The sequence below is a fragment of the Staurois parvus genome, unplaced genomic scaffold (assembly GCF_062004578.1).
Source record: "Staurois parvus isolate SC_StPar_1 unplaced genomic scaffold, SC_StPar_1.0 ptg000126l, whole genome shotgun sequence".
NCBI classification, from domain to species: Eukaryota; Metazoa; Chordata; class Amphibia; order Anura; family Ranidae; genus Staurois; species Staurois parvus.
In genome coordinates this window covers 4710164-4734426 of record NW_028317922.1, presented here as the reverse complement: position 1 = coordinate 4734426, position 24263 = coordinate 4710164, and the positions used below count along the sequence as shown (strand labels likewise).

General features: G+C 42.3%; 1 protein-coding gene across 1 annotated transcript in view; it reads left to right on the top strand.

Annotated features, from left to right (window-relative positions):
• Positions 1 to 1239: 1239 nt before the first annotated feature.
• LOC149467031 (vertebrate ancient opsin-like) overlaps positions 1240 to 24263 on the top strand; it is a 197084-nt gene continuing 174060 nt past the window's right edge. The window contains exons 1-2 of the mRNA XM_089672387.1: positions 1240 to 1758; positions 22855 to 23183. Coding sequence (XP_089528513.1) covers positions 1398 to 1758; positions 22855 to 23183 — 690 coding nt within the window. The 5' untranslated portion in view covers positions 1240 to 1397. The remainder of the gene's footprint in view (positions 1759 to 22854; positions 23184 to 24263) is intronic.

The window sequence follows — 24263 nt, the reverse complement described above, 5'->3', positions numbered from 1 at the left end:
AAATTTGATTTTGGAATGAAAGGTAAACTACATATACCGTTAGATATTTGTACAATCAAGAACAATTTTCCATCCTGCACCTTCGACTTTTCTCACCGCTGCAGTTGAAAATGAATGTCGATTTGTTCCCACTAGCGATTAGAAAAACAAATGAACATTCCTACAGTGTTTTTACACAAAAAATGTTGAATGAAATTCAACTAGTGTGTTCCCAGCTCAAAGAGTATTTAAACCCAACATTTCAGATTCCTGATATGTGCCCGCTGTACCATGTACTTGTATGAAAAAGTATCCTGTTCTTTTTGTATTGCTATCTTTGCACAAAACCCTGTCCCTGCCAGTCCCTCTGCTTTCCTAAAAACTGACCACGCTAGACAGGGGAGCACAGCGTGGTCAGTTTTCTGGCTGGGAATCCAATGATAACACTTGTCCTGACACCCCCCCCCCCCAATCCTGTGCAGCCATTCACTGGGAAGATTAGTGTACTGCTGTTTTTACTCCTCCAGCTCCGTATACAGCTGAGAATAGAGAGTATGTGATCAATTCTAAAAAAAGGAAAAAAGGTATTTATAATGTTTTTTTATATCTGTACACAAATATTGTCTTTTATTTATATTTTAAACTGAATAGGTTGTTTTACAAGGTGAGGCTTTCCATATACTTTAATTCTGCATTGTATGGTAATGAAGGGAGACCGACTCTGCCCCCACTTTGTCTGAAATTGCTCAGGATAGCTTTCAGACCTGTGTGTAAGCCTGCTCTGAAGAAATAAGTAGAAAGGTAAGAAATAGATTTTTAACTATATAATTTTTTAAAAATAGAAATGCCTTATTTTTAGGTATGCTGTGTGAATGGGAAGATATAATAAACATATAGTGGGGATTTCTCAAATTTGACTGCAAAAGTGGACATACGCTTTAAGATAAGGCAGCTCCATCCCCGCTGTGTGTGTAATCATGGGGAATAAGTGACAGTGCAAACCTGCTTCAATTCCTCTTTGCTGGAGAATCCTCATGTGCAAAGACCTAATTTGCTGTATGGAAAAGGATTAATGGTGAGGATGCTCGCTATATCCGAGTGACACAGCTAAGACTCCCTCCCCCCCCCAGTCGTCACTACGCGCGTAAGCCAGCCCTGTTCCTGAGTGTCACCCCCCACCACCACCCCAGAAAGGTGCACGCCGCACCCCCCTTTAAATCCAGCACACATAAAAAGGCAGGCTGCCGGCTGACAAATGGCCACACGATGGAGCCTCGCAGGCACTGCTTCTTCGCACACTGCTGCCATTAACCCTTTCCACTTCGCACGTGCTACCGAGCCATCACAGACAGCAAACAAAAAAAAAAGAAAAAAGTGCATGAGAAGCAGCTGCTTGCATTATTCTGCAGGCTCCCATCATGGCTTTCCCAAGTTTCAGTCCCAGCTGTAGTGACAGCAGCAGCGTCACCTGCAGAAGCAGCAGCCACCAGTATGGGACGGAGCCAGGAAACTTATCACCGACAGGCCACCTGCTGGTAGCTGTGTTTCTGGGAATCATTGGAAGTTTGGGCTTCTTCAACAACTTGCTGGTACTTGTCCTTTACTGCCAGTACAAGGTGCTGCGTTCCCCCATTAACATGTTGCTGATGAACATCTCTCTGAGTGACCTGATGGTGTGTATCCTAGGCACCCCATTCAGCTTTGCCGCCAGCACCCAGGGACGCTGGCTCATCGGAGAAGCCGGATGCGTCTGGTACGGATTCATCAACACGCTTTTTGGTGAGTCTCCCAGGTATTCCTTCCACCGCTGTGCTGTGATCATCATTCATTGTCGAGCCATTTACTCATCCCGAACGAACAATCTTCTGTCTCATGTCACCTCTAATTAGGCTGGACTGGTGGGAGTGACGATGTGCGATGCAATGTGCTCAATTTCCGAAAGAAGTAGAGCATGTTCACTTTGCCAGGGAATTTCCACTTAAAGTGACACTAAACTCTGGTTTAAAAGAAAATATATATACATTCTTAAGTCAAAAAAGTAGCTTCAGCCTCCACCAAATCTCCAATTTCCTTTTTTTCTGCGATCTGATTTTCTGTTAGTGGGTGGCTACATTCGTTCTCCATGGTCCCACTGCATGTAGGAACCCTCTCTTGCTTGCCCCCGAGATGGACTATGGGATTTGTAGTGTGTATAGAGCAGCACACATAACCACGGCTGAAATGGACTTCTCATCTCAACAAAGAGAAGTGACGGGGGGAGGAGAGGTTAGGGATAAGAAAGCACAAAAACACAATAGAAACAATTCCATTCAAAAAAGATTAAAAGACTATTAAGTAATGGGTGCATATGCAGAATAAGAACTAAAGGCATCTTTTTGAGTTTTGGATCGAGTGGAGCTAAAGTAGAACATTTGTCAGGTTTTTATTGCTGTCTGTGCCCCTCTTAGAGAGATTTACCTTTTCTGTGTGTCCTGTTCACCATGATCATCAAAAGTGAAAATGAAAGAAAATCCCAAATGTTGGGTTGTTATTAGAACGGGGACAGTGACAACCAGGGATTCCCTTACTTTGGAGGGATTTCCTCTCACTTCCAAAATGACTAAAAATGTTTTGCCTTTAGCTCTACTTTGACAATGAACGTGGTAAGAATTCACTTGCAATGGATACTCAATCACATTCAAGAAAAAAAAAAAAAGTGGGGGGTCCTTTTTTTTTTTTTGGATGACGGAAGTCAGCATAGGTTCACTTCTGTAAGCTAAGTGAAAGTTCCTTTGCACAGTGAAAATTCACTTTGCTTCGTAAACAGCTTAAGCCTCTTAAGTGAATTAACCCTATTGTGTGGAGGAGATCAGGAAAATTGAAGTGTTGCTGCACTCACCAAGTGCTTACTCTCCCTTTTTTTACCTTTTCATGCCTGCTTTGTAAACATTTAGAAGTTAATGTTTTTGTAAAAGTATAATTAAAGGTACACCTTTTTTTTTGTTTTGAATAGGATGGTTAGAACCACAGTTAGGTTCTTGTTATCTGTGTCCCCATTTGAGAGCTTGAGCCTGGGTGAACACCCATGCGATCCAATTCTGGTGCAGACAAAAAATGGTCTTGCACTTTTTTGGTGCGGATGTGGTGCGATTTGAGCCATACGAAATGCATGGCTTAAATTACACAGTATAGAAATCGCATGTGATTTGCACAGGAATGCGGTGCGGTTCTTGTGTGAATCACATGCGATGTGCCGCACAGCATCAGTGTGAACCTGGGCTCAGTCTTTGTAATTGTGTTGATCATCAGGTTCACTGGAAATGAAAGTGAGGATCAATCCAAAAGTTTGAGTTGTCACCAGAACAGGAATAGAGGGGAAATCTTCCAATGGGGACACTTGTTTCATGACAACTGTCTAAGAAGGAATTACCCTCACAGTGGGAAGATACCCTCTATCTTCTTGTGGAGTACTTCGGATAGGAAGTGAAGGGAATTCTCCTTAATAAAACTCATATGACAAAGAAAAAACAGCGACTGTACCCTCCCCGCCTGCTACCACCGCCCCCCTCCCAAAAAAAAGTGTCAAAGTGGGGGAGAAAGTGAAAAATAGTAATATAAACTCAAGAACACAAACAGAATATATTGCAGCCTACCAGTCTGCAGACATGGTGGATGCAATATTATTACTTTATGTTCACCTGGTGATCTAGCTGGTAACACACATCCCATTGTAGGGTTACACCTCTCACACATTCATTGTACTGGGGAAGCAGTGTTGTCACCTGTGGACCCAGGAACTACAGAACACCTTCACCTCATAGAATGGAGATGGTTCTGTGGTTCTGATCGATAGCTGGAAAAATGTAACTGATAAAAGTCAGTACAAGGAGAGAGCAAAGGAATGCATCATCTTACAAGGTTTCTGGCAGGATCAACAGATATGTATTGTCCTTATCAAGAAGATATAAGAAAACATCATATATTTAACTGACCAATGGGAGCAGACAAGAGAAGTTCATTGTTAGGCTTTATTGACACTATAACTGCTTGCTGTGACATGCACCTTTTCATCTCCCCTTTTTATAGCAAAGAATACAGGAAGACATCTAAAACGTTCATTATTTTTTAGATAAAGTAGTTGCTGTTTGTTTCTGATCTGCAGATTTCCCTTCACTTAATGTCCTAAGCTGGCCATACAATATACAATCCCATTGTACAATCTCCTTTATCAGAACAACTCATTCAGTTAGTGTCAAATGGGATAGGAACTTGTATTACATTGTTGATGTTAGAGATTGTACAATCAGATTGTAGAGTGTATGGTCAGCCCTGGACATACAGCAAGAAGTAAGAGAAGAGAGAATAGTAATTGAAAACCCATTCGGTTGTTATGACACACATATTGGGAAGAGGATTTTGATCAGTATTTAAAGCAGAGCTCCAGTCAAACCTAGAAAAAGTAGGAAAAGAAAAGGAGGATTACAATTTTAGCCCCCCTCTTCCTATGGGACTGTGGCAGGAGCAAGTTTCAAGTCTCCCCTCTCTCTCTCTCTCTCTCTCTCTCTCTCTCTCTCTCTCTCTCTCGAAAGACTTCTAGAAGGTCAGCAGGTTTTAGGTCCCCCCTTTTGCCTAAGACTAAAGTGGAAACTTCTAGAAGTTCGTTAATGGCTGGTCCACATTAATGGGGTTCAGGGCACCACATGTAATTTGCACAGAAATCACACTGCATTCCTGTACGGATTACATGCAGTGTCTGTGCAGTGCAATTTGCAGAGCCATATATTTTGTACAGCTCAAATCACATCACATCTGCACCAAAAAGATGCAGGAACCTTTTTTGTATCCGCACCTGAATCGCATCACATGGGTGAGGACACAGATTTTTCTGCCAATCACATCGCGTTTTGTGATCTTGTTTCGGGGTGTCATTGATTTATCATTGACAACCGCACCAGATCGCATGAACGTCATGTGATTGCAATGGGGTGTGGGAAATGTACGGGATTCGCAGTGTTTCCTGCACCACATTAGTGTGAACCCGGACTAAACGTTTCACGCCCCCCCCACTAGCCCTTGATAAATGGGGAAGCTTCAAGAAATTAGGCATTCTAAGCCCCCCGCTGCATCTAGGGCTTGTGGGGTAACACCTGAAAGGCAACTGACCAATCAGAGGGAGACCAGGAGAGTTTAGGAGGACTGAAAAAGGGGGTTCCAATCCTCTAGGATCAGCCGCCTGGAAGGCATCTCTGTGGTGCTCCCCTCCCACCTGCCCCTTTTTTGTCACAGCCATATATTATTGGTGATTGCAACTTTAATTGAAGGGGGATGAGTAAGTAAGTCCATCAGATGGAGTAAGATTGTCAAAGTATATAAGGATGGTTAATACGTTATACAGTTTGAGTCGTAATGACTAAGCTGTGGTATGTAGTAATAAGTTAAGTAAAATGTTTAATATATTCATACTGATTTACTGTATACAAATAAATATTTATTGAAAGCTAAGTATACCAATAACAAACGTCCGCGGCCAGGTTATCATCCAAAATAAAAGTTGTTATGTCTTTTATTAGTAAAATAAGCATACTGCCTATAGTCCCAAAAACTGTAGCTGCAGACTTTTAAAAAACATCCACTCACCTGTCCCACAATCCAGCAATGTCCTCATTGCAGCCCCTTTCACTGGCTGTCCTCGTTCCCCGGCATCTTCACTGTGGGCACCTGGCTGTGACAGCTTGCGGCTTCACAGCCTGGTGCCCACTGCGCATGCGTGAGTAGCGCTGCGCCTTGTGAATGGTCCTGTAGTCTTATGGGATCTGTCACGTGTCCCAGAAATCTACAGGAAGGGAGGGTGGAAGGACATCGCCTAGGCAATGCAGCGGAAGTGGGAGCGGGTACCTGTCAATAAAAGTATCCACTCGCCCCCTACTCCCCAAAGGTGCCATTTACTCACGGGGAGCGGGGGACCAGTACTTACATAGTTACACAGTTAGTCTGGCTGAAAAAAGACAAAAGTCCATCCAGTTCAACCATTAAAAAATAAAAAGTTATAATCCTATACCCACAGTTGATCCAGAGAAAAGCATGATCCAATTTGCTTCTGCAGGGGAAAAAATTCCTTCCTGATTCCCTGAGAGGCAATCGGATATTCCCTGGATCAACTTTACCTATAAATGTTAGTATCCAGTTATATTCTGTGTATCCAAGAAATAATCCAGGCCTTTTTTGAAGCAATCCACTGAGCTGGCCAGAACCAACTCTTGAGGGAGTCTATTCCACATTTTCACAGCTCTCACTGTGAAGAAACCTTTCCGTGTTTGGAAATTAAATTTCTTATCCTCCAGACATAAAGAGTGCCCCCTTGTCCTCTGTGATGACCTCAGGGTGAATAGCTCTACACCGAGTTCACTATATAAACCACTGATGTATTCATACATGTTGATCATATCCCCCCTTAATTCAGTTCCTCTAATCTTTCCTCATAGCTGAGCTCCTCCATGCCTCTTATCAGTTTGGTTGCCCTTCTCTGTACTTTCTCCAGTTCCCCAATTTAAAGTGGAACTTTCCCTTTTGGGTGGAGCTCTGTTTTAAGATACAACTGTAAATTATGATTGTAAGGTGTTGATAGAATCTCTGTTTCCACCATGTAATCTCATAATCTGATTGATTGAAATACGATAGTATTTAGGATCAAAGGTATATGTAGACCGATGCAAAGCAATTGATCATTTTTTGCCCTGGACGATCAACTCAGCTGGATTGAATCCAATCTAAATTGAGTCTAAATTAATCGGAAAGGAAGTTATGGCTATTTGATTGTTTGTGGATTCAATTGTTTTCATGAAATCGCACATCAATGTGAGTTAAGCCCCCGGGTCACACTGGGTGCGATTTGGCATGCGATTTGCATGCCAGGCAACTTGCAAATCGTATGCCAAGTCGCACTTTATTGTCCACAATTACAGCGATCAAATGGTCATGGTCGGAGCCTCACCGATTTCTAAAGTAGTGCATGCACTACTTTTCATGCAATTTGCATAGACATCTGTGTCACTTGAAATCGGCATGTCCCTCGACTTTGAAATCGTGCGACTTCACTGCAAGTCGCACAATTTCAAAGTTGGGCTTGATGTGAACGGGGGCTAAAAAACGAAGCATGGCCACCATTAGACCAGAAGACAATGTGACTGGATGAATAGAGAGGGTGTTTCTCCCCCGTGGGGACACAGACAGCAATAAATACTTAACAGAGGTTCCAACCCTTCTCCAAAGTGTCTAAAACAAAAGTTCCCAGTTAGTTTAGAAGTTTCTCTGGAAGCTGAATTCCGAGGAAAGTAAAAATCCTCCTTTGCAGTGCAGCCACCCTTGCACTGCAAGGGTCAAATGCTTGTTTAGCTCTAGGGGACTGGGAAGAGCACGTTTAGTGCTAAGTTTAGACGTGGCTGGGGGGTGGTAAAAATGTGCCTTTGAGCAGCATATTTACCACCTTCCAACCGCTCCCCTTTAAGCTACAATGGACAGCAGACTGGGTGCTTATATGCACATGCACTGCAAGGGTTAATTGATCTTTTGACTAGGGGAGAGAAGAAACAGGTTCACTTACCTGATCCTCAGCTCTCGCTGGCACACAGAGCTCTCCCACAATCTGTGTCCCTCATTGCCCTCGCATCCAATGCAGAGCTTTGAGTGCTGCTCTGGTCTTGATGACATCAGGACCATAGACTGGCAAAGCGTGGGGGTACAGATGCTGTGGGGACCAGTCCAGCTGCAGGTAAGTAAATCTTTTTTTTTTTTTTCCGCTAGCCTAGACAAAACCAATCAATTAACCCTTGAAATGCAGACATGGCCCAACTGCTATTGATTTTTTTATTTGCCCGGAGTTGGCCATTACCAGTGGTGAGAGGACAGTGTTTTACCCTTGGAATAGGCACCTCAGTGTGCCAGCTACATGTCTGTATTAGTTTACATTCAGGTTTATTTGGAGAGAACCATGGAAGCTCCCTCTGCTGATTTTTTTCTGCAAAATACTAGTTGCCTGGCTGCCATATTAACCTTTTTGCATCAATCCTTTTTATTATTTACCTGGAACAAGTATGCAAATACAGGCTCCTGACCTCACTCTGACTGTGCTGCCATGCATACTTCTTTCAGATCAGTGCCTCAAACATGATTGAACCCATTTGGGGAAAATGACTAAAACTGGAGCAATCAGAACTGGTACAGCTGTGCCTGGTAGCAAACCAGCTTCTAACTTCAGCTTGTTCAGTTAAGCTTTGACAATAAATCCTGGAAGCTGATTGGTTTCTATGCAGCGCAGCATCAGATTTTGCACTCTCCAGTTTTAGTGAATCAACCTAGTGATTCAAAGTAGCAGCCAGGGAATCAGCGATCTGTGGTGGATTAAATGGCTGATAAGAGATAGGTTGCCTTCTTACTCCTTGTTTGATCCACCATGGATCGCTTTTCAGAGAGGAATCAAGGGATGCTGCTAATGGAAACGATCCCATTGTGATTTAAGCCCCCCGGTCACATCAAGCCCGATTTTGCAATTGTGCGACTTACAGTGAAGTCGCACGATTTCAAAGTTGGGTGACTTGCCGATTTCATGTGTGATTTGCAAGACATCTGACACAGGTGTCTTTGCCAATCACTCCAAAAGTAGTGCATGCACTACTGTAGAAATATATGACCGCTCTAATAGTGGACAATAGGGTGCGACTTGGTATACGATTGGCAAGTCGCACCCGATGTGACCTGGCTGTTAAGGAAATTGCATTGCTTGCAGGTGCAAGGCGGTCACAGCGTGGTCCAGGGGCGGACTGACCATTTGAAAACTCGGGCACTGCCCGAAGGCCCCGGGGTCAGTAGGGGGCCCCATGAGATGCCCCTGGTACCTTTTTCATAGGTTTTTTTGAGTTTGGGCAAGGGCACAGGGGCCCCATGATCCCCTATTGCCCGGGGCCCCATGAGTTGTCAGTCTGCCCCTGGCATGGTCCCATTCACTGGAGTGAGTCGCATTTGGCAATAGCACTGCTTGCCACATGCAATAGGGGGTATTATTTTATTGCTGCAGGTGCAAAGCAAAGAATCACGTCCACAACATGTGTACAATCCCCTCTGGCTACTGTTAGGTTATTGGGGGCAGTTGGAAGGTGTTAACTGCAGCTCAACCTTCCCCAAGTCCCATATGTGGGAACGAGAGTTAAGATGCCATTTGCACGAGTGTTTCACCACACTGTGAATCCCAGCCTGTCATTGCACTATACAGGCTCGGTGACCAATGTTATCTGCATGCAGCTGTCAATGCCAGCAGCAAGAATCAGTAGATCCCTGCCGCTGAGATCTGCAGTATGGCAAATGCCTGTGTGAATGGTGCCTTATAAACACTAGACCATCACAACACAAAAGCACCTAAAATTATGATAGTTATAGTATGCCTGCAATTAGAGTTGGCTTAGGGCACTGATAAGAGGCGGTGCACCCTTACCATAGGCTATACACCAGTAGTCTCCAAACTGCAGCCAGATGTGGCCCTTTGCTTGCTTTTATCTGGCTCTTGGAGCACTATTTCATCCACTGATACCAATAATGGAGCATAATTAGCCCCCCACTGATACCAATGATGAGGCACGATTCCTCCCACTGACAGCAATGATGGGGCACTATTCCTCCCACTGACATCAACAATAAGGCACTATTTCCCCACTGACACCAACAATGGGGCACTATTCCTTCCACTGCCACCAATGACAGGGCACTATTCATCCCACTGACACCAACGGTGGGGCACTATTCTTCCTACTGACATCAATATTGCAGCACTATTCCTCCCACAGACACCAGTGATGGGGCACTATGCCTCCCACTGATGCCAATGATGAGGCACTATTCCTCCCACTGAAACCAACGATGGGGAACTATTGCTCCCACTGACAGCAACAATGGGGCATTGTTTTTTCCCACTGACTTTAGGACCTTTTTTACTCCCAATGGATACTGTCTGGCCCCCCAAAAGTCCATAGGACAGTAAACTGGCCCTTTGTTTAGAACGTTTGGAGACCCCTGCTATATACTATATAGTAATATGCTATATGCAGAGCTATATGTGTAGCCTATTTCCTGGCTCCCCTGATGTCGATAATGCCAGCATGCAACTCAGGTTTCCAGAAATACTATTGCACAACTTCATACAATTACAGTAGAGACTTTTCAGAAAATCAGTGTGTAGGAATGCTCTTTCATCCCACAATGCATTGTGACATACCTCTTTGAATAGAAATGGTGAAAGGTTCTGCTCTGACTTAATATATATTAATAAAAATGCATTTGTGTAAATAAACTGAATGTATTTTAAGTGTAAACAACATCCATTTTAACCAACAGGAATTCATAGGGCAAACTAGAGTCCACCTTCAATGAGTTTAAATGTTATACAACTTTTTATGCAGCATTCATGTATTTTCTTGCTTGCTGTTTTATATTTCATTAGTGAATTCAATTTACATACCGGTAGTTGTATGTATACCAGAGAGTGAGGTCAGCAATCTAAATAGCTGCTGGAATAAACATGAAGCCTGTTTTTTTCCAGTCAGTCTGAGCAGACATACTTGCACTGAGAGAGGAACAGTAAAGTAAAATCACTTGTCAGTATTATCAGAGAGCCTACCTATGTGTACACACTGCTCAAAAAAATTAAAGAAACACTTTTTTATCATAGTATAGCATCATGTCAATATAAACTCCTGGCATATTGATCTGGCCTGTTAAGTAGCAGAGGGGGTTGCTAATCAGTTTCAGCTGCTTTGGTGTTAATGAAATTAACAAGAGGCGCTCTAGATGGGCAACAATGAGACGACCCCCAAAACAGGAATGGTTTTACAGGTGGAGGCCACTGACATTTTTCCCTACTCATCTTTTCTGACTATTTTTCACTAGCTTGGCATCTGGCTAGGGTCAGTGTCACTACTGGTAGCATGAGGAGATACCGGGACCCTTTAGAGGTTGCACAGACAGTCCAACTCCTCCAATAAGGCACATCAATACGTGTCATTGCCAGAAGGTTTGCTGTGTATCCCAGCACAATCTCAAGAGCATGGAGGAGATTCCAGCAGACGGGTAGTTACTTTAGGAGAGCTGAACAGGGCCGTAGAAGGTCCTTGACCCATTAGCAGGACCAGTATCTGCTCCTATGTGCAAGGAAGAACAGGATGAGCACTGCCAGAGCACTACAAAATGACCTCCACAAGGCCACTGGTGTGAATATCTCTGATCAAACAATCAGAAACAGACTGCATGAGGGTGGCCTTAGGGCCCAACATCCTCTTGTGGGCCCTGTGCTCACAGCCCAGCACCATAGAGCTCTATTGGCATTTGCCATTAAACACCAGAATAGTCAGGTCTGCCACTGGCACCCTGTGCTTTTCACAGATGAGAGCAGGTTCACCCTGAGCACATGTGACAGATGTGAAAGGGTCTGGAGAAGCTGTGGAGAATGTTATCCTGCCTGTAACATCGTTCTGCATGACTGTTTTGGTGGTGGGTCAGGGGAGGTATAGCCATGATGCACAGACCTCTACAGGCTAGATAATTAGCTATCACGTTGAAATCCTTGGACCTATTGTCTGTCCCTACGCTGGTGCAGTGGGTCCTGGGTACCTCCTGGTGCGCGACAATGCACGGCTATGCAGGCAATTTCTGGAGGATGAAGGAATTGGTACCATTGAATGGCCCCCACACTTGCCAGACCTAAATCCAATAGAACACCTCTGGAATATCATGTTTCAGTCCATCTGACGCCACCAGGTTGCACCTCAGACTGTCCAGGAGCTCAGTGATACCCTGGCCCAGATCTGGGAGGAAATACCCCAGGACACCATCCTTCGTCTCATTAGGAGCATGCCCCGACGTTGTCAGTCATGCATACAAGCACATGTGGGCCATACAAACTACTGAGTACCATTTTGAGTTGCTGCAATGAAATTTCAGCAAAATGGATTAGCCTGCTGCATCAATTGTTCACTTTTCGGGGTGTCTTTGAAATCAGTCCTCTGTAGGTTGATAATTTTTGATTACATCAAACAATGGGATATCCTTATGTTCCTAACATATCACCCAGTCCATATCAGTATAGATATCCAGCATGAGATTTTTCCCCATTGAGATCTGATGTGTTTTCAAAGTGTTCCTTTAATTATTTTGAGCAGTGTATTATGAAAGGCTATAAGCGCTCATGCACATGGCTGATTAGGGTTGATCCTTGTATTTCTGCGGCAGGTAAGGCAAGGCATATCAGATTGGCCGCAGACATGAAGCCTGTATAAATCATTGATGGGCTAACACTGGCTGAATGTAATCGCACATGGAATGTTTACCTGCATTTAGGGACAGATGTACACCCCAGGATGGTCCAGGGGGGCACATCCATAATAGTTCCCTGTGTGATTACATGCAGACATCCATGGACCATATCAATTATTATTAATTTCTGCAGGCTTCCTCTCCATGGCTGATCAGAAACCCCTGCTGCAGAAATTCGCCGATCTGGATGATGTACTTCCCTAATCCTCCGCATCCATGAGTCCTAAACATACGTTTTTTTATACAGCAAGCTAATCGCATTCACTCACATATCTCAAAATATGGAAAACCTTTTCATTGACTTTAACAATTCAGACAGGATTGCATTGGCTGGATGTTTGTCATGCACCAAGTAGCAGGATGCTGGGTGATAGTGAGAAAGTGTCACTTGCAATCAGGAATGAGGGTGTGAACTGACAGTGCCAGGAGATGAGATATTCAATTACTTATCTTTATTATCCTGCACAACTGCTGATTCCTGCTGTAAGAGATTGGTGACAGGTGACAGGTGATCTGATCATACCACAAACTTTTCTCCAAGTTTTATAAACTTTTCTGGTTCATATCTCTTTATTAGAAAAAAATAAAGAATATGTTGTATAGGAGACACACAGACAGCTAGGAGCCCCCATTGTCTTTCTCTTAATTATGTTTTCTATTCTCTTGAGATTACCTTTTATTTTGTTCCCTGGATCCCTAATCAGGTAGACTATAATTCTTATTAAAATAACATGCTGAGCACATTGTTGTCATTTGCATTGTTCAGCCTTATAATTCCTTCTGCCTTTAAGAATGAGGATGGGTGGACACAGAGCACCTGTCAATAAACTGAAAGACTGTTAAAGAATTCAAATGGCAATTCAGTGGTCACCATACTTGCTGACAATGGTACAATTAGTTGCCTTCAGAGCTAGTCCTTTTTAAAGGAAGTGTGCATGTTTTTACAAAATATACCCTGGTTCCTGATTCCAGGTTCTGCTCCCATGATTCCAGGTTTAAAGGATAAGTTAACCTTTTGACCAAAAATAATAAATGCACGTCTTTTTGCAGGTAAAAAAAATGTGAATTTATTATTTTTGGTTGCAGGAGCCAGTAAACCATTGCACTAGCAATCAGCAGATCGCTGGTGCCATGCAGGTCTCCAGATCTGGCAGTATATCTGCTTGCCCATGCAGGATGTACAGGCAAGCAGATATTCAGACAGGAAGAATCAATGAACTACCACAGCGCTTCACAGTGCCATGGTAGTTCATTGAGAACTACAAGCTGACAGACGCTAAGGCTGCCAGGACTTGTAGTTCATTCACAGAACTCTTGGAATGAATGACGTGGCCGTGTTTCTGTGCTTATAGCATGCTTACTGTATACTCCCAGCGTAGACTCCCGAGCTGTCAAGGACAGCTCTTGGTCCTGTTAATGATCATTAGCCAGCAGGACCAGTTCCCAGTTATGTGACCCTTGTGACAGCCAATCACAGCGGTCCCGTGATCTGCTTATCTTTACTGTCCCTGGTGTTTATAACTTTTTAATGGGCTGTCAAGGCTGGCAGGAAATTGTTAAATGATTGTAAAGCTTTACATTTTTTGTTAAAATAATAAACATGTTTTACTTACAATAGCTTTGCACAGAGCAGCCCTGATCCTCCCCTTCTGGGTTACCCCGCTGAGTGCCCCATAGGAAGCCTAGCATAGCCTGTTAAGACACATAGCCCAGTGCGGTCTCTCCCCCAGCTCTCTGCTCACAGGTTGTGACTGACAGCAGCAGGAGCCAATGGCTCCCGCTACTCTCAGCAAAGCCTGTAAGACAGTGGAGAGGGGAGAGCAGCTGCTACAGAAGTGCACAGTGCTGGATCAAGATCAGGCTCAGGTGAGTATTCGGGGGCTGCACGGGAGCGACTATTAAAACATTTTTTTTTACCTTAACGCAGAGAATGCATCGGTGAAAAACTGTTAACTTTACCACTTAATGAAGAATTCCAGGTATAGATATTTTAAACGCTGTTGCATTGGTCCTGTTTAGACCATTGTGACAATGTACACTGCTCATGTGTAAGGAACGTAAGGATGCCCCATCGTTTGATGGAAATGAAAATGATCAACCTACAGAGGACTGAATTCAAAGACACCTCAAATATCAAAGTGAAAAAATGATGCAGCAGGCTAGTCCATTTTGCTGAAATTTCATTGCAGCAACTCAGAATGGTACTCGGTAGTTTGTATGACTCCCACGTGCTTGTATGCATTCTGACAACTCTGAGGCATGCTCCTAATGATAAGACAGATGGTGTCCTGGGGCACTTCCTCCCAGTTCTGGACCAGGGCATCACAGAGGTCCTGGACAGTCTGAGGTGCAACCTGGTGGCGTCAGATGGACCGAAACATGATATCCCAGAGGTGTTCTATTGGATTTAGGTCTGGCGAGTGTGGGGGCCATTCAGTGGTATCAATTCCTTCATTCCCCAGGAACTGCCTGCATACTCTCATCACATGAGGCCAGGCATTGTCAAAAACAAAATCGAAAACAAATTAGTAAACAAAATTGAAAACAAAATTTGAATTCTAAAACAACCTCAAACAAACAAAAACAAATTTAAAGCAGAGCTCCACCCAAAAGGGAATTTTCGCTTTAAGGACTGGTCCCCGATACCACCTCTGGGGAGTGTGTGTGGGGGGGGGGTACCTGAATTTGATAGGTACCCGTTCCCACTTCCTCTGCGATCACCTAGGTGATCGGAAGCGGAAGCTGTCCTCCCTCCCTCCCTTTTTGTTGCATGGCAGGATCTAGGGGGGTGCTGAGGTGGGCTGTGCCCCCCAAGATTTCTGCTGTGTCCCCCCTAGTCGGCTGAGCTTCTTCCCCATTCCAACACTGGAATTTGCAGTGAACTGTGATTAGTAAAGCTCAACAGCGGCAGCAGTAGACAGGAGAAAGGCTGTGCTGTGTCCTCCCCCTCCTGTCAGTGCAGTGCTCCTCCACACACACAGGATTGCTAGTTCGGATGGCACACAGTTTAGTTACCCACCCAATACATTTCCTCCTGCCGGGACATGGCCAGTCCTTGGAGGAGGTAGAGTGCTGGAAATTACACTGTGTGCAGCCCAAACTAACGATCCTGTGTGTGGAGGGGGAAGACACAGCACAGCCTCTCTCCTGTCTACTGTGGGGGTGGGGGGACTTACAGGTGGGGAACATAATGTGAGAGGTTGGGGGTGTAACTTGTGCTCCTAATTTGTGCTTGGAATGAGAGGTAAAGGGATTGGCAACTACTTGTACTAGGAAAGGTAGTTGGGGATGGGGGAGATATTTGCTAAAAGGGGGGATTGGGGTGGAAGGATATGTGCTATTAGGAGGAATGAGGGGGATATGTGATAAGTAGGGGGATTGTGGGGGGGGGATATGCTATAACTAGGAGGGGGGATTGGGGGAGATGTGTTTGGAGGCGGGGATTGGGAGAGATATGTGTTAGGAGGGGCAAGAATGTATTAGGAGGGGGGATTGGGGGATATGTGCTAGGTGGGGGGATTTGGGAGAGGGAATATCCTAGAACTAGGAGGCGGCATTGGGGGAGATATGTGTTTGGAGAGGGGATTGGGGGACATATGTGTTTGGAGAGGGGATTGGGGGACATATGTGTTTGGAGGGGGGATTGGGGGACATATGTGTTAGGAGGGGGGATTGGTGGGGTATGTGCTAGGTGGAGGGATTGGGGGGGGGGGAATATGTTAGGACTAAGAGGGTGGATTGGGGTCAGATATGTGTTTGGAGGGGAAATTGGGGGAGATATGTGTAAGGAAAGGGGGAATGTATTAGGAGGGGGGATTGGGGGGAATATGTGCTAGGTGGGGGGATTGGGGAGGGGGAATATGTTAAGAGTAGGAGGGGTGATTGGGGGAGATATGTATTTGCATGTTGATAAGTGGGCAGGGGGGGGGGGGGGCGCAGTTTGTCACCTTTACCTTGAGTGCTAGATGAGCTTGTTCCGGCATTGCCCGCACTGCACACAAGGCACTCAACAGTTCCTAACCTGTTTTTTTTCCTTCTTGGACTGAATGAGGTGAGAAATAGAGTCCAAAGAGTTATTACACTATTTAGTAAATCAAATCTGAGTAAAATTTGTACTTAAGCTGGCCATTCACTGAAATGTGGCCAGTTTAGCAGGGACCAGCCAAATTTTGATCCATTTGTGGCCATCCCTGCTGAATAAAAGTTGGTCAAAAAGTACTATACAGTACCTGAATATGGAGATCTAATTGTGCCGGTGTGTAGTTTGCAATCTAGAATCCGTGCATTATATCTAATCCAGGGCATACAGTGTGCAGTGTAGCAACAGTGGCTGAGAGAATGGCAGATGGAATCTATTTGGGTCAATTTTTTCTTCTTCAAAATCAACCCTAAACCTGCGGTATATCGGTGCGGTATATCGCATGTGATTCGCATAGGAACTGCAGCGCATTCCTGTGCAAATCACATGCGATTTGTCTGTGGTGCGATTGAAATCATACATCTTGTATGGCTGTGATCACACCACACCCACACCAAAAATGGGCAGAACCCTTTTTTTGGTCAGCACTAGAATCGGATCTCATGGGTATTCACACCTATGCAATCCAATTCTGCACATCGCATCACATTTTGCGGACCACTTTAGGGGTGTTGTTAACTTAACATACACACCCGCAGCGGTTCGCGTGTGGACTTTCAACCCAAAGTACCATCAAGGTTCCATGTCAATCAGCAACTGTGGGAGCATCTGACTTTAAGCCAATCAAACACAGCATAGTATCCATTATTAAGGACTCATAATTTGACTAAGTCTCATTCCTCTGAGTCCAGGTATCCATCATATTGTCTTACCAATACTTTACAAGCAACAGAAAGTCAAGTGACACAGTTTTTCAGACCTGCCCTGTAACTGAGACCACTAAGAAAATCTAGCAATTCTAAATGGAATCTTACAGTTGTTCTTTGCTGCTTAGCAGAACCACCATTCAAGCCTTTGAAATCCTTCAACATCGAAAATCCTGCACTGATGGCAGCATTTCTATTTGAAATTACCTTTGCAAGCTGGGTTGTAGTGATTAGCTTTGGGGAAAGGTGAGTCCTTTTTCAAGTTTCCACCCAACAGAGTGAATTGCTTTCCAAGGCTGGACTTTCAACCCAAAGTACCATCCAGGTTCCATGTCAATCAGCAATTAGTCTTATGGACCTTTACCACAACATAAGGCAGTGAGGTGCACCCGCATGAAGTAGGCAGAATTGCAAACGTTTATTTCCTAGAAACTGAGTTAAGAAAATCAGATCAACTAACTGTTCATGGTTTTATAAAAGAGAAACATAGGCAGAAAGGCTTCGCTGAGGACACTGTGCCACTGGCGGGATCATAGATGGTGTTCATCGAGATGATCTGCAAGGTAGCAACACTGTCATTGCCAAAAATGACCCGTCTCACTAGTGTTTCGATTTTGACGCCCTCACTATTGTTGAATTTGGGCAAAAAGTATTGTCTGCTGTTTCTAAGAAAGATTACAAATTATTGTATCCCACCAAGTCTGTGGTAACTATTTCCCATGTGTCAAGAAAATGGAAAATTGATTACCAATACTATTCATAATTGTCCTTAATTTACCTTTCACATTGGCATCATTTGAGCTCATACGAAGTTGGAGTATCTAGTTATGGAATGCTGTTGATAGTACAAGACTCAAATGTTTTGAAAAAATGTCTACACGGGTTGAGCAGGGCATGGAGTCAACCCATGGGTGATACTACGGGGACAGAAAGTGAAAGTTTTGGTAAGTATTGGTAATCAGTTTTCCTTTTTATTGTCTGTGGCCGCATTGGAGAAGTTTCCCATAATGTACTGTCCTGACAGGAAGTGTGGGAACTATCTTTGCAGTAGGGAAAAAGACCACAATAAAAACCTGACAGAAGGTCTAACCTTCCCTTCTCTATCAAAATAAAAAATAAAAACTGGTTGTTGTTTGACTTCTAAATGCCTGACAGGTTTCCTTATCCTTTAATCAGAATCATGAAAAATACTGTATTTATAGAGCTTCACTTGAGAGTATACTAACAGATTATATTTTCAATTTGCAGTGCATGCTTTTTTGTTCCCCCATTATTTATAGGATTTCTTTGAATTTATAGTACAGGAGGGTTTCAGCAGTTCGGATATAGTTTTATGAATCTTGCCACCACATCTATATCTTCCTCAATATCACAAAATAATATACACCCACTTAGCTTTTAGTTGTCTTTTTAATCTGCCATAACTCCTATAGCTATAATATGTGAGACGTGTTTTCATTCACTTCTTTATTGATCATGGCAATATAGAAGTATATAAAAACTTCTGTAGGTATTGTTCTTCTGGGTCTTGAAAAATCTATCCTTATCTTTGACATTTTCATTGTCAAATAGCAGCCCTTACATTTGCAATTCTTTTTTGTGCATATGATGCCTTCAGTGACTTATCCGTACTGCTGTGAGTGACTGTTCCTTTAGTGATGGCACCTTTCATTTTGTTTTACCTCCCCAAATGCTTTATATGAATGTCTGAGTATTATTATCGCTATACTATGTTCTTGCTCAAAAAATATGTTTTATAAAATGTCTTGATATACATATAAAATGCAATCTTATGGCTGTTACTATGAATTATGGCATCTGTGTTTAAAACAGATAAGCTGTTTTTCTGTAATTTTTCTGTGATTACATAAAGATTTATTAATATTAATTTTTTAATTTTCAAGTTTTAAATAGTAAATTCTTTGTTTAAGTTGTATTGCCTGACCTGCTGAAATCTCTACAGCTTTTAATTTAATTCTGTTGCCTGGTTAGGCTTAGACATTTACTGAGACAAGTAAGGCTTGCCATACATTATACAATTCTCTTGTACAATTTTCCTTTAGATTTACCAAAACCATAAGATATGAGGTCAAACTTAAAAACATTCAATTTGTAGGCAGTCAGGCAGGCTTTTGCACTACATACGAAAAGAGAGGGGTGTAGCAAGCACTTGGAGACTAGACAGCTGCTAGCATTGTAAGGTGACCAACCCAATACTAAATAAATAACTAACACACTGTGCTGCACTACAAACCACTGAAATAAAAATAACAATTTATATACAATTTATGTTCCAAAAATATATGTAAATAATCCAGTGAAATGAACATACTCATAGACAACATTATAAAGCCATCAGGCATTAGGTGCTTAATATCTTGCATGTATAACATGCATATATAAATGAACACCAAATCAAGTGAAAAGTGCTAAGTGCCAAATAAACAAGTGAACAGTTCATGTAAAAGAAAAAAGTCCAATATCTTTTATTGACGTATGAACCATTGACATAAATCTGATTGTGACAACTCTTCCGTAAAATTCTTCATGCAGGCTGCTGTACGCTACGTGCTGAATGGCTGACTAGCTTGGGAGAAAGGAGGGATTTCCAGTTGACAGTGTCCTGCTCTTCCTGGGGGTTCTGTCCCCTGCGCTACCGCTGAGACACAGCTATTCTTATTTAGGTGTGTCCTGGTTGCCTCTGATCAGATCCATCAAGAGGAATGAGTGAAGGGAGCTGTCACAGATTGGAGTAATACTGCAGGCTTGTTTTTACCAAGTGAGTGCATAGAGGTGAAGGATTTCACGGAAGAGGTGTCACAATTGGATTTATGTCACTGGTTCATATGTCAATAAAAGATATTGGACTTTTTTCTTTTACACAAACTGTTTACTTGTTTATTCGGCACTTAGCACTTTTCACTTGATTTGGTGTTCATTTATATATGCATGTTATATATGCAAGATATCAAGCACCTAATGCCTGATGGCTTTAAATTGTTGTATATGAGTATGTTAATTTCACTGGATTATTTACATGAATTTTTGAAACATAATTTTATAGAAATTGTTATTTTTATTTCAGTGGTTTATAGCCTTGCACTACATAGTTGAAGGTAAATTGAAAAGGAAATTGAATAAGACAATTGTATAATGTATGGCCATCCATAGTCTTGTGCCTTGATTGTATTATTCCCTGTAGTATTATTTATCATACACAGTAAAGTGGAGGTTTTCAAAATATTAACCAATATTGTCAATGTATCACTTCCCCTATACATAAAAAATATGTTTAACCCCTTCCCATCGAGCATTCCCAAATATGCCGCCCCACTGAACTAGGCTTATTTCCATGGGGCTGCATATATGCGTATTTGTCTTTGTGCTGACAAAGTCTTTTTCCTAACACAGAGCCCAGGGCCTTTTACTAATGATCAGGACTTGGAACTTCAAATTCCTCTGATTGGCTATCACAATGATCAGTCACTGTGAAGCCCACCCTCCATGTTTTCTCTCTCTGAAAGGAGGAGAGGGATACATTGTATCTCTTTCACTCTCCTTTCAGAGAGAAAAAACAAGTGTGTAAAAAAAAAAAAAAATAATAATAATTAAAAAAAATAAATACACTTTAAAATTTTAAAAAATAACTAGATCAAGGTTTGATCTAGGTCAGTGCCAGGGTTAGTGTTTGAGTCAAGGAGCACACTGGTTAATAGTTTTAGAAAAGCACACACAATATACAGTGTGTATGTGTGTATATATATATATATATATATATATATATACAGTTGCAAGAAAAAGTATGTGAACCCCTTGGGATTACGTGGAGTTTTGCATGAATTGGGCATAAAATGTGCTCTGAACGTCATCTAAGTCACAACAATAGAAGAACACAGTCTGCTGAACATAATACTACACAAACATTAGATGTTGCCATGGTTTAATTGCACATAACATGTAAACATTCACAGTGCAGGGAGGAAAACGTATGTGAACCTTTGGACTTAATAACTGGTTGACCCTCCTTTGGCAGCAATAACCTCAACCAAACGTTTCCTGTAGTTGCAGATCAGACCTGCACAACAATCTGGAGTCATTTTGGACCACTCCTCTTCACAAAACTGTTTCAGTGTAGCAATATTCTTGGGATGTGTGGTGTGAATCGCTCTCTTAAGGTCATGCCACAGCATTTCAATAGGGTTGAGGTCAGGACTCTGACTGGGCCTCTCCAGAAGGCGTATTCTGTGCTGTTGCAGCCATTGTTTTGTTGAATTACTTGTATGCTTTGGGTCATTGTCCTGTTGCATCACCCATCCTCTGCGGAGCTTCAGTTGGCGGACAGATGGTCATACGTTTTCCTGCAAAATGTCTTGATAAACTCTGGAATTCATTTTCCCATCAATGACAACAATCCATCCAGGCCCTGAGGCAGCAAAGCAGCCCCAAACCATGATGTTCCCTCCGCCATGTTTCACAGTGGGGATGAGGTTTTGATGTTGGTGTGCTGTGCCTTTTTTTCTCCACACATAGTGTTGTGTGTTCTTCCCAAACAACTCAATCTTGGTTTCATCTGTCCACAGTATATTTTGCCAGTAGTGCTGTGGAACATCCAGGTGCTCTTTTGCAAACTTCAAACGTGCTGCAATATTCTTTTTGGACAGCAATGGCTTCCTCCGTGGTGTCCTCCCATGTACTCCATTCTTGTTTAATGTTTTCCTTATTGTAGATGTGTCAACAAAAATGTTAGCATATGCCAGAGATTTCTGTAGGTCTTTAGCTGACACTCTGGGATTCTTCTTTACCTCATGCAGCATTCTGCGCTGTGCTCTTGCAGTCATTTTTACAGGACGACCACGCCTAGGGAGAGTAGCAACAGTGCTAAACTTTCTCCATTTGTAGACAGTCTGTCTTACCATGGACACATGAACATCAAGGCTTTTGGAGATACTTTTGTAACCCTTTCCAGCTTCATGCAAGTCAACAATTCTTGATCGTAGGTCTTCTGAGAGCTCTTTTCTGCGAGGCATGGTTCACATCAGACAGGGCTTCTTGAAACCAGTAAACCCAAAACAGGTGTGTGTTTTTTAAGGGCAGGACAGCTGTCAGCAACACATCCAATATCATCACACTGATTGGAGTCAAGGTTGGCTCACTCCTGGCTCCAATTAGCTCTGGGAGAAGTCATTAAGCTAGGGCCTCACATACTTTTTCCTCCCTGCACTGTGAATGTTTACATGTTATGTGCAATTAAACCATGGCAACATCTAATGTTTGTGTAGTATTATGTTCAGCAGACTGTGTTCTTCTATTGTTGTGACTTAGATGACGTTCAGAGCACATTTTATGCCCAATTCATGCAAAACTCCACGTAATCCCAAGGGGTTCACATACTTTTTCTTGCAACTGTATATATATATATATATATATATATATATATATATATATATATATATATATATATATTTGTGATACTTTTTCAATTTGCACCAAAATCCACATTTTCAGGACAAGCTTTCGGGTGTACCTCCTTCTTCAAGGTCCAAGCAGTGCTTTTTATTTGTTAATACAGCTACAATAACCTCAAGCTTATATATATATATATATATATATATATATATATATATATAAATATGAAATAAAAAACAAAAAGTGATGCATACCTTTAATATGATGGTTTACCCCACTTTTATTTTATAGGTACAGTATCTCTGGTTTCTCTGGCTGTATTGTCTTATGAGCGTTACTGCACCATGCTCAGGAGCACAGAAGCAGACGTGACAAACTATAGGAACGCTTGGTTGGGAATTTTAGTTTCTTGGGTATACTCCCTTTTTTGGACTCTACCGCCACTTTTCGGGTGGAGCAACTATGGCCCAGAAGGACCGGGTACCACATGCTCAGTGAACTGGCACTCCCGTGATGCCACAAACACATCTTATATTGTGTGTTTATTCATATTCTGCTTGGCGTTGCCTTTCATCATCATTGTATACTGCTATGGAAGACTGTTGCTTGCCATCAAACAGGTAAGGAAAACTTTGTATTGTCAGTGTTGTGGAAAAAAGCAGTGTCATATTTGAACCAAGATCCAGTCCAAGGACATAAAATTTAGGACCTTATTTATTTATATTATCCCTCTACACAACACTAAGTTAGTAGGTCTTCCAACATGTTAGTAAGTCTTCCCTTCCTAAACTGGTGTCCCCATTGGAAGATTTCCCCTACTACTTGCTTTGGGGACAGTGCTAAGATTTTGGATTTCCACTCCCTTTTTTTCTTAGTGACAATGACAGCACCAACAGAGTGGTGAATTGCCCCAATGGAGACACAGTGGGTCTAACTCTTCCTCACTCTATCCGAAAAATGTTTTTTCTAGAAAAAGACTTTATGCAAAAATTTGTCTAAATTTGACAGCGGGTCTAACTCTTCCTCACTCTATCCCCAAAATTTTTTTTCTAGAAAAACAGTGTATGCAAAAAATAAAAAAAATTGTATTTTTAGGTATGCAAGTTTAATATCAGATCACCTTTACTGTCATACACCTAGCTACTGGCATGATCACTACATGGTAAAGCCAATCATCTTTCTAGGTGGATGGATAAAGTTTAAGATATTGCAGATCCCAGTAGAGGAATGTCAGGCCGCTCGTACACTATACCCATTCTTTAAGAGTTTTCTTATGTTATACACCCACAGACCCAGGAAACAAGTGCAAAGGTTCCCAGTGCTTGAAAGAAACAGAAGCACTGTGGGTGCAATGTATTCATATCTTGGAATTGATGATTATGTTGTCCTCACACTGGAGTTGCAGAAAGATCATGAAATGATATGAATCCTTTTACTTTCAGTTCTTTATTGCTATTCTTATAAAAGATTTCTAAAATGCATCATAAAAAGTCAATTTGCAACCATATCCGCGTGCTTTTTCCATGAGGAAACTGTAGTGCTATTGATGTGCATTCCATATCATTTTTAACTCTCATGCTACTTCATACTGAATCTTATACAGTCCTGTTATACCTAAAATATACCATTATTGGTTGACCATGAGTTTTGTAGGAACAAGCAGCTTATAACTCTCATATTGATATGTGTGATCAAATAAA